This window comes from Coenobita brevimanus, chromosome 23 (assembly GCF_032717465.1).
Source record: "Coenobita brevimanus isolate Jiangsu-jjx chromosome 23, ASM3271746v2, whole genome shotgun sequence".
In the NCBI taxonomy this organism is placed as follows: domain Eukaryota; kingdom Metazoa; phylum Arthropoda; class Malacostraca; order Decapoda; family Coenobitidae; genus Coenobita; species Coenobita brevimanus.
Genome location: NC_136976.1, coordinates 1,545,714 through 1,557,500, shown reverse-complemented (window position 1 = coordinate 1,557,500; position 11,787 = coordinate 1,545,714). Strand labels below are relative to the sequence as shown.

At 40.4% G+C, this 11,787-nt stretch overlaps 1 protein-coding gene across 2 annotated transcripts in view; it reads left to right on the top strand.

Moving 5' to 3' along the window:
* Positions 1 to 11,787, top strand: part of LOC145392923 (SIN3-HDAC complex-associated factor) — a 50,640-nt gene that overhangs the window by 14,395 nt on the left and 24,458 nt on the right. The window contains exons 1-2 of one of the 2 annotated variants that reach the window (XM_080267207.1): positions 2,557 to 2,692; positions 3,362 to 3,453. In XM_080267207.1, the coding sequence (XP_080123333.1) occupies positions 3,380 to 3,453 (74 nt within the window). In that variant the 5' untranslated portion in view covers positions 2,557 to 2,692; positions 3,362 to 3,379. Of the gene's footprint in view, positions 1 to 2,556; positions 2,693 to 3,361; positions 3,454 to 11,787 lie in introns of those variants that run through there. The other variant, XM_080267208.1, reaches the window with a different exon arrangement.

The following is an 11,787-nucleotide window of genomic DNA, read 5'->3' as shown; positions in this document are numbered from 1 at the left end:
TAAAATGGGTCAGATTCCTTGATTGACTTATCGTAAAAATAGGTTAGGCTCCTTTATTATCAGACAGAGAGACTCGTTTATCATAAAAAATAAATAAGACGCCTTTATTTTTCCCCAAGGAGACATATTTGTGGTAAAATGAGGGTAGACTCCTAAATACCCGGCTTTGTGTAGTGGCAACCCGCCCACACTTTGTTTACATCGGCTTTGTGTAGTTCATTCCCTCGCCACCAGGAGGACGCATTCATAAACTTATATTTCTCTCTCTCTCTCTCTCTCTCTCTCTCTCACAGTGTGCACCCTGTGGACTGCAGGCTGAAGTTGCGCCTCTCTGCAATCTACCCTCCTTTTTCGGGTAGGGAGGTGCGAGATAAATGTATAAACAGTCGTACGTGCTACTTAGGTCCAAGAATGTTTGTGAATTGGCCCCCTGCTCGTGCTATGACATTCACCCTAGTGTTAGTGTCATCTTACACCCCATTATTTAAATCCTCCGCTGCTGCTGCTGCTGATTATTATTATTATTATTATTATTATTATTGTTAATTCTGCTACTGTACTATACTACTACTACTGCTAGCATTATTATTATTATTTTATTATTATTATTATTTTATTATTATTATGTGGCTTGTCTGTATTGAGTGACTTATCACCTTTTCCATAGCGATTAATTCCACGGTAACCCTGAATACATTCTTTGATATTGATCCAGAGTATATTAGTAACACGAATGTTAGTATCCAGAATAAATCGCTAACGAAGAGGAACTGCGGACCCTACTGTATCACATTTACGTAACTCTTGTTTTCTGATCGTCTTAATACCATCATTCTTTTCATCAGTAACGTACACGAGGATGATAAAAATTGGGCACAATAAATCGCTATGGAAAAGGTGTCACGGAATCTTCAAAGCTTAGGTCACGCGAGTTTGTCCATGTGCAGCTGCAATACGGCTTCTTGACAACCTTGAAACACACACACACACACACACACACACACACACACTGGAGAGTCTGTTAGTATTCCTCTCATTTGCAACCCCCTGGTCAGCGTTTAAAAAAAATAATAATAAGTACATTGAGCCTAGCGAGTAAGTGAAATTTCGTAATGTGGAACGCTAAAATTCCTCACCTGAAGAAATAATAATAATAATAATAATAATGATAATAATAATAATCGGTGTTGGCATGCATAAAAAAATATCCCAAAAGAGTAGGTGGAAATTTCATATATGACAGCACTTTCCTAGCAGTGCCATTTGCTCCAGCTGGCAGCGTACAGGGTGGTGACTCAGCACATACCACCACCACCACCACCACCATGCTTTTGCTTATTACACACAAACACTCACAGTTGTTTTCAGTGGGAGTTTGTTGATATGGTGGTTTAATATCGTTACTTTAGTTAATTCACACTAACTTGGCCTAGGTTTTCGTCCCTTCGAAGCTTAAACACGCTCTCATAAATTCTCAGTGGTTTGTTTATGGATTTATATACGTTACTGTACTTCGTTCGTCGTAACTTAACCGAGATTTTCGCTATATTGTACTTCTTACTCGTCGCTCAGGGGCAGAAATTAGTGCAGCAACTCAACAGTCTTTCCGTAATACTGTACTTCATCGTGTCTATTTGTACCATATTTTATTTTAAACTGTAGTTACAGTACAGTTCAGCATTCAAGGAGATGGCATTGTTACATCGAGTTGGTGTGAACGGAAGTGGTAGAGTTGCCTAGTGAATCCACATTCTGTTCACATCGTTTCATCACGGTCTTACTGTTATGAGAATATATACTGTATATTCCATATAATTGTTTAAAGTAGGTTATTCAGGAAATTGTTATGTTCACACATATCTAATGGTTGGTTTTTTTAGACATTTGCATGCATTTTGAATCCCACTTAAATTTACTTGTAATGATAATGGCTAATATGTGGGTCACCGGCCAGCTTAATGGACACAGCCATATTTGTGTGGACGCCAACAAGCCCATGTACCCTCCTCGGCTATCAATACGTCCACCGTCAGTGATGACGTCACTTGCTGCGCTGAGATTGGTGTATAGTTATGACGTATACACAGGACGTCAGTTGTTGACAAAATTGGTGGTGGTTTGTGGCGTTCTGCTGCATGAAATTCTCATTGGCTGTGGGGCGGGTTCAGAGTCCAAGCTACGAAAATGAGTGGCGGACTCGGCACGCGTCATGTCTCTGACGTCACAGTGCTGACGTCACGCCCAGCTGATTTCTCGCCCCGGCGTGCTATTTGGTCAGAATATTTGCCTTTGGCGTCTTTTTTGAATATATACAAACTTCTTTAGTACGTGGAAGAGGTAAAGCAGTATCTCTACTAGTTCGTAGAGTTTTAGTCAATGTGTGTCTTTTCCTATTAGCTTTAAAATACTGGGAAAAATAATACGTGATCGCCGAGCGTGTACAGGGAGTAGGAGGGGGAACGTCACAGGGAGTTGGGTCTCAGCTCTCTTTCTCTCTTCCCTCCCTCCCTGTGTCTCCCATCCCCCCTTTCTCCCTCTCTCCCTTCCCCACCGCGAATCTAGTAAAGTTTTCAGTTGGTCGAGGGCAGTTGTGGTGTGTGGAGGTGTGCTGTCTTCCTCTTACATTTTCTTCCATTAATTTTCATATTGCCTCGCATCAGTTCGACCAGTGTAAAATAAATGTGAATCCAAGGTAATTGAACGTTTAAGGAGGTTTTCATTCGTTATCTGTAAGCATGAAAGTGTAAAGGTGACGCGATGTGTGGTGACTATGAGGTGAATTCATTGATGTTTTTCGGATGCATTACCAGTCCAACTATGTGTCAGTGGCCCTAGTAGGGTGAAGGTATGGTGTGTAGTGGTTATATTATCGTTGCCGTGCGCATACTGATGGCATAGTGAGCATAGCATTATCTCTGAAAGCAAAAAGAAGAGATGTAATAATACGCCAATCCCACGCAGCTACGTGAAGTGGTGTATGGCGACAGCTGTTGTATCAAGCTGTGCAGAAAACATCGCTGCAGTTGTTCTTAATTCATCAAAACCACATCGCCATGGAATACTAACCAAACGTGCCCTCTGGAGTGTATTGTTTGTCGAAAGTGTTCGAAAGTGTATGGCGTAAATGTCGATGTGACCCATTTACGTAAATAGGGTCACGCAACAGTGTATCGAATGTTCTTTGTCAGAGATGTGAGAGTATGAATAAGGAAATTACCAAAAATTCTGCCTGTGAAGTATGTCGAAGTGTAGCATTAGTGTGATTTTTAGTAATTGTGTTAAGGTGTCATCGTGACAACTCAGTGCAGTGGATAGTGTAGCTAATGCAAGTTTGTCAGCTAAGTCCCCGTTTTCTTTCCAGGTTCTGCCAGATTGAAAAATGTTTTCCTTTCACAAACCGAAGGTGTATAGATCCACAACAGGATGCTGTATATGCAAGGCTAAATCTAGCAGGTGAGTGAATAAACTTTTCACTTTTTATTTTGCCAAGTAGAGGATGTTCGTTTAGATTGGTTTGACACAATAATTTTTTAGAGGATGTTCTGACTGGTGGGTAGTTACAGGTGAATATTTAGTTTTAAAAAATGATGTAGTTATTGGCAGATTCAGTGGAGATGTATGTTTCTTGAAGTGCAGTATTTTCTTGTTTTAAAGCAATTGTCAGTTCCTATCATGAACACTCGCATATCCAAGATTTAAAACAAAGATATCAGTCAGGATTTCTGCCATTTTGGATTATGATGGAGTGGACAATTCACCGTTATCTGACCGTCATACTGCAGTTGAGTTGGTAATTGTCGGGTTGCACAAGCTTGTTAAAAATCAAATCTCACTAGGCTTTTCTTAACTTTGAAGGTTCTCTCTCTCTCTCTCTCTCTCTCTCTCTCTCTCTCTCTCCTATGGTTGGACTGAAGGATGTCAAGGCTGGGCTGTGTGACTTTCATGGTTAGGTTAGGGCAAGCTGAGTTTGGTTTGCATGATACCTGTACCTTTAAATATCACAGTGCAGTTGCATTAAATTATTACCTCTGTATTGTGTTGTGACCAGAATTACCAGTTGTTACAGAATTTCCCATGAAATTGATGTCAGAGGAAAAACTATAGGTACAGGTAGTGATTGTTATTATTATTATTATCGGTATTATTATTATAGCTCGCGTAATGCGACTCAGGGATGAGTGAGGCTGGTCACTCTCATCTTAAATGTCGGGACCAATTAGCCTCGCCCTGGGCTCCTATGCTTCTCATGGGGCATTTTAGGATTGAATGATGGCTGGATGGATTATTATTATTATACTGGTACCTAAAAACATAAGAGGATGCTTGTTATATTTATAGTGCCCAGATATGACCTGAATGAAAGTACAGTACAGTATACAAGTATGCAAATTGTGTTAGGTACTGTGAGTTTGGTCTTTAGATCTGTCTACTGGAAGGAATTGCATTAGCTAAATGGTGAAGTTTGATGTCCAGGACAATGTAGGCTAGATATCAGTATACTTAAGTGTAGGGTTGCACTCTTTCATCCAAGTGCATCCTGTTTTCTTCGTGTCCTTCCAACAGAGACCTTTGTCTGCTGTTGGAAGGACACAAGAGTGAAAGTGGTGGAGTTATCAGGGAGGAGCATGTGGAGAGATAGGCAGAAAAATGAAGGGCAATTGTCAGTGTAACATAACAGGAAACCATTATGAGACAAAAATAAAAGGACATTGTTGTGTTGATGTGGATGTGCTGGAAACCGTAATGAGAAATACCAGTACCTTGAGGTGGTTTTAGCATGTAATGATGAGATGGTAGGATGAAGGGAAGAGGTGTATGAATGAAGAGAATGTCAGTAGGAGAGAGGGCCGCTCTGATGGCAGGGGACGGGATGACATGGAGGTGATTTGTTTGTGGCCACCCCTTCCGGGATTAGGTCTGGCTGTAGATAGATGGATAGGATGAAACAACCATTGATAGTCCAACTGATACCAATACAGGAAACAGCTTTGAATTGATATATATTCACACACACCTGTTTAAGAGCCAAAGAAGAGTAAAGTTCATTGTCACAGATTTCCCCCCCCCCCCCCAAAAAAAAAAAAAAATAGTTTCAGACAATAGCACCCTACCATATGTTTTTTTTTTGCATCAAATATATATCTGCACAGCAAAGTGAGTTTTCAGATGGCTTTTCTTTGTAAAGCTACAAACAAACACCATTATAGCCAGTATAAATTTATTGAATGCCGTACAGTACCAAAGTCAGCTCACGTGTCTCATTACCACTGCTTGTTTGCAGCAGGAACTAAAAAAGAGATTTTGATTGTACATTCAGCAGTTACACATGAATACCATGCTTTCATTTTCAGTTGGTCACATACACAGGTACGACAGATTCTCCATCTTTACCAAAACACTTAAATAGCTTTGATTTACGTGAGGTTCCTGTACAGTAAATTGATTTTCACATATAGGCTTACCTGCAATTCTGTTACATGTTATTACAATGAAATGGTAAACTGAAATACAATGAAATGATAAACTGAAAGAGGTAGAGACTGAATTTTTGTGATGTATGATTCAGTATTAGGTTATGGAAATGGAGAATCTTTGGGTATCAAAATATTTTGCCAAGCAAACATTAACAATTACTGGTATAATATGGTTTTCATTGTTGTTTTGACCCCATACAGTCTGTACAGACCGAGAAGAGATGCAGCATGCATACGCTTTAGCTGACCTCTTCAGTGACATTATTCCCAAACACTTAAGTGCTTAGTTGTGAATTTCAGAGGGTATGACTGTATTGTATGGGGTGGGGTGCAACGTTACAGTGTAAACATTCACTGTCAATAAGGCCGTTACCTTCGCCAAGGAGGTTATGTTTTTGCTGGTGTTGGTTTCTTTGTCTGTTAGCAGGATTACTCAAAAAGTTCTGAATGGATTTTGCTGAAATTTTTTTTGAGGGGTAGGGTGACCAGATTTATTGGAGCTAAAAGCGGGACGCGCGCGTGCAATTTTTATATATACTGTGTATATATATATATATATATATATATATATATATATATATACAGTAATCCCTCCAATATCCGACGTAATAGAGCCAAAGGCATGTCCAGATAGTGATCCTGTCCGGATATTGGGCCCCAGCCTCCTGGACTTGTACTTATGGACCCTAACTCAGAAAAACACCTATACAACTCCCTCTGGACATGCATTGCACCTATTTAAGACCCAAATCACACCAATAGGGGACATAAAAGACTGAAATAAATGCAAAAGAACCATAAAATGAGGTTTTAGAGGTGAGTTTATACAATATTAAACATTCTGGGTACTTACAAGTCCCTGGCTCCTGGAGTGGTTTGAACCTCCAGTTTGCAGTCCACAGTTAATCCTCTGCACTCTAAATTCTAATTTCTTAACACTGCACAACACCGTAAATTCCCTTGTGCTCTGGTGGCGAGGTATTGCAGTTTATTCACAAAAAACAAGCACCTGTGGCTTGCACTTCTATAAACATCTGCTCTCGATCGGAGTTTGGCTGTGACTGTTGATGATGGCGGGGTAACAGAGTTGCCAGATCACAACGGCCACATTACCAATCTCCTCAACTTTCATTACCAAATTTAACTTTTCATTACCAGATTCGTAAAGCTAGCATTTATTCTTCACTAATTATATATACAAGTGGAAATACATGTAATCACTCTCCTTATAATTAACACCATGTTGATTATTTTCACGCTATGTAGGGTAGCAGATTAATGAGAGAGCAAACAATCAACCATCTCCATCCTGTGTATCCTCATACATGTGAAAAATCCATTTGGAAATGCATTATTCTGATTCATTACCAAACGAATTTTTCATTACCAAATTGGCCCACACTTGGTAATGAAAAATAACAAATGGCAACCCTGACAGGGGAGGGGAGAGGGAGAGGAAGGAAGGGGTGAAGGGACCATGGTGTAACAGCTGTTCGGCGCCACGCGGCAATTTCAAATTACGGGAGGGAAAAAAAGTCAGATTTTTTTCGAATTTTTTGTGGTTTTTGGCCCATTTTGGGAATATTGGATCCCGGGACGATTATGTCCGGTTAGTGGGGATGTTCGGATATTGGATGTTCGGATATTAGAGGGATTACTTTTTTATATATATATATACGTGAGTGACAGCGCCTGCTCCCGCGCTGCACCTCACCCTGAGGCTGCCAATCAAACACTAACGTCTCACACGAATTACGATTTACGAACTCCGAACATACCGTACGGTATAGTGAATGGGCCGACCAAAGTTACCAGTTAGTGAGTATTACAGATTTTATATTAGTAATAAAACATAATTTTTCTAATTCGTCCTAATTTCATAAAAGAAGGTCATATTATATCTAATACAATAGTAATTTTCTAAAAGCCGGACAATTAAGATATTTTGCTCAAAAAGCGGGACATTCTGGTCACAATTTAAAAGTGGGACAGACGTCCAAAAAGCGGGACTGGTCACCTTAGGTATGGCCCAAGGAACAGTCCTTTAGATTTTGGTGGTAATCTGGATCATCATCCAGATCCAGGAATTTTTTGTTTGTCCACACGATATCTCCAAAAGTTCTCAATGAATTTCAGTGAAATTTTGTGGAAGGATGGGCCATAAGCCAATAGGATTTATTAAATTTCGGGGTGGATCCGGGTCCGGCAATGGCATTGGCAGAGGTGTGTGCTCTCTGAGTGGTTTCTAGTTTTGTCTAAGTTAGTATGAGGATAGAGAAGGGTGGTGTCCAGAGCATAGGATAGTCTTGTGACATCCACCCTGTCTTGACCTTTGTAATATGGTAACATTTTTTACTCTGTCAGTGGATGAGGATTTTGCTCTGTTGGGAGATGTTGCCAAAGCTGTTAGTGCAAAACTGGTGATTTATGTGTGCATCTGGTTAGGTTGCTTGTGGAATGTTGTAATAATGTGTGGATAGTGTGTACATTTGCCAGGGTATGACTATGGTTGTGCAGGTTGTAACATGCAATAAACTATGTTCTGTATGGTCGGTGTTTTAAGATGCATTGGTGCATTATAGTCGTGTGTTGAGTGGGGTTGGTGGAGGATTAGTGCCCCTCCCTGTAAAACAATTAACTCTTAAGCCCTTGGCCACCCCGTTTGGGATACATGGTGTCTGGCAATGAATGAATGAATGAATGTTTATCAAGTTGTATCCCCATGCTGAGCTGGCATATGGTAGTCCGTTAGCTACTATTTGTTCGTGCTGCTGCCTTTTTATTGTATGTAGTACCAGCCTTTTGTAATGCTCAGTCAGTACATGTGAGTGTTGTGAATGTATTTATTGTTTTGTGCCTTTAATGTATTCAGCAAATGATGTGGTGCATACGTTTATTACTTGTAGCATTTTTGAAAGTACTGGAGAGGAATGCCTTCACAGGTGATACTGATATAACTGCCTGATTACGGTATATACAGAGATCCCTCAACCCCCTCCTTGTCCCCGAAAAGGATGGTGGCCTGCAGGAGAAGGGCTGTTTCAATCTGCAGTCCACTGAGTTCATGTTCAGATTGGCTTGGGCCCACAACAACAGCAGCAGCAACAGTGTGTTTGTTAAATGTGTGTGTATTTGTATGATTGGACTGCTGTTTAGTGTTGTGTGTGAAGTGTTTGATGCTTCCAGTTATGATTGGTGAGAATTGTTACTGTTGATTGGTAGGGAGGTGCTTTACCATCTTAAGCTGTGTTTGAAGTTACAGTGTATGAGCATTGTTGTCACATACATAGGATGTAGTCTGTGCAATGGAGTCACTTGGACACAAGCTGGAATAGAACAGGAGAGGACAAAACCAAGGGGTACTGGTGTGCACAAAAGGAACAGAGACACTTCATTAGGCTGATTACACAAGAACTGGGTAATTTCTGGCTGATGAGTTACAGTGGGGGGAGTGGGATAATGGTAGCACCTTCCTCCAACATACCCCCACATGTTAGAAATCCCTCTCTCCCTGCTGTAACTAGTCAACCGGAAATGACCCTCTTCTTGTGTGCCTGGGCTAAAGCAGTGTAAATTCCATTTGTCTGCACCTTTACATTCAGGGGATAAGGCTCAGCAAGTTCTCCAGGTCATATATGAATGCTGTGAACCAGAACCAGTGAATACAAGATAGACGTGATGCAGTAGGAATGTTATCAGGTAGCTACGAGAAAGAGCCTAGTGCTGTTAAAGATAGGGACTCATCTGCTTGAATTGGTTATATACAGCATTTATGTATGACCAAGAGGACTGACAGGATATGTTTCCAGACTGTACAAGATGAGGAATTTGTTGTTAATAGTTTTGTCATCAGCTTCAAGAAATGATTGCATTCCTGGTTGTCACTGTAGTAGTTAGTGGAACTGTTATTGTTGTGCATAAGATGTGACTGGAGGTTTTATTATCATGTAGCCTACCGGTAATGCCACCACTGGGAGTAGGTTTGCCATATATGCAACCCTTAAATGTGCTGGACATTGACAGTGTAAGGAGGCCCTGAAATAAAGGTACCGGTAATAATTGGTTGCTAATATGATTGTGGGTGGCTAGTAATCTTTTGAGTTGATGCCATTAATGGTTTGGTACATGAGATTTGTGAACAGAGCTTTTACGAAGTGATGGGGTCAAAAGCTTCCATATTCTTCTTGGAGAGTAAGATGTAAGGGTTTGTGGTAATGTCAGGCTTTGTTTTACTTGGGAGGGAGTTGAAAGAAGTGTCAGTGGTCAGCATAAGAATGCCTTGACACCTCGTAGAGTTGGTATTGGGTTTAGAATTGTAAAAATATTACCCCAGCTCCTCCTATATGTAGTGTTACTTTGTTGATTATTGTTTGCAAAAGCAAAGCTGCCTTTTGGTCCTTTGTTGGTGGGTGGAGGGGAGTCCCATATGATCTCTTACAGGTCAGAGGCTAGACTGCCATAGATCAGATAATTTAATTTGTGGGAGACCATCCTTTTCCCTGGATTCTGTGTGTGCATGTGTGTGTGTGTGTGTGTGTGTGTGTGTGTGTGTGTGTGTGTGTGTGTGCCTGCTTGTGTGTATGTGGATAGGCTATTGGCTTTTATTGTGATGACAGCTGTGTGTAGTGTAGTTCCTATGTCAGAGTCAGTGGTACAGTATTAATTTTTTTTGTAGACCCTGACGGTGTTAGTTTTGTGGTCTTTCATATGTAATTGATGTTGTGCAAGTTCTTTGACAGTTCTTCTTGTAGTTCATAATTAGAGGTAGGAGCAGCAGGAAGTGATGTCTGAGGAAATGTTCAAGTTCCTTAACTTGCCAGAGATTTTTTTACTTGCAGCTTATTTCTTGTAGGTCAGGGACAGAAGAAGACAGTACTACAGCTCTACATTCCTTCGAAAGTAGTTGTAGCCTACATGACTAGCATCATATTTACCATGAAGGTGAAGAGATTGAATATACATATAGGCCATGTTGAAGTAGGCAGAATATAGTACAGTTATCATGTGCAAACTGGAGAACTTTGAAGCGGGAAAAATGGTAGCCTATATGGTAGTTGTTCTGAAAAGAGAATTTGTGTGTGATATGAAGATGATGCATTGTAGCATGTCACTTTCAACATAGACATGTAGGTTTATAGTTAGCCAAATATGGAAAAAACTTGGTTAACATTAGTTCAGAGTGAAAGGTGTAGAAAATGGTACGGTTAACATTAGTTCAGAGTGAAAGGTGTAGAAAATGGTACAGATGCTAAGGTACCTCAAACCTGCTTGTAGAGTGACTTGGAAGGTTGTATGGAAGATTACTATTGAGAACCAAAGGTATTTTGAGGTAGCTTCGTTATTTAGAATGCATGGAGAGGAGAGATGTATCAGTGGGTTTTTGAAAGAGGCACTTGAACACAGTAGACAGCAAATAAGAAAGTGCAGTACAAGGTCGGTGGGGGTCATTTGCTGCATAGACTGAGGACAGAAATTTCATGGGACCTTTGTCATACTTCCAGTCATACAGCATCATGTAGTAAACTGATGAATATATTTTTCATGGTTGTCAGTAAACATACATAACAGACCAAGTGTAACAGCAACAGAACCAGGAAGTATGAAGCTACGTACTACAAAAGTGCCGGGTAGTGGTATAACCTTTAGGTAGAGATGAGAGACTGGGCTGAATAAAAGTGTCCATCATCAGCTGGGATAAAATATGCAGTGTAGTGTTAATTGTGATAAGTTTTGACCATATGTTGGTGCCGTAAGTTTCTCACGAGCTCAGTAAATTCATGTAACACTACCCAGAATAAAAGGCAAAGTAGGTACCAGGAACTCATAGCTAAATGCTTAACGGGATCAGATCCTTGTGGCTACCACCTTTAAATGCATCTCCTTCCCTTTATACACATTCACAGTCACACTCATTAGCCTGTCATCCACTATCGTGTCCTCATTTACAGTAATGGTGATCATTTACCACCTTCACTCACTAATTCAGCCTTTTAACAATTTTACCAATACCTTACCTGAGAACCACCATCCACCTTACTGTTTGTCAGTGTGTCTGTGGCTTTCTCCAGACTAGCACTGAGAAGGGATGGGGCCTTTTATTGGTAGAGAATCAAGTGTCTTGCACATTTTATCTGAGTACCATAGTACAGTATAAAGTTAGTAAAAAAAAATGGAGAGGCAGACAAATGATGAGGTTAAGGAATGTTGTATTAATGTGGATGTCACTGAAAGTATTAGAGAAGTAGCCTACCCGGTACAGTATATACTCTTAAATGGACTAACACTTCTTGACTGGCTCAACTTTTATCTGCGA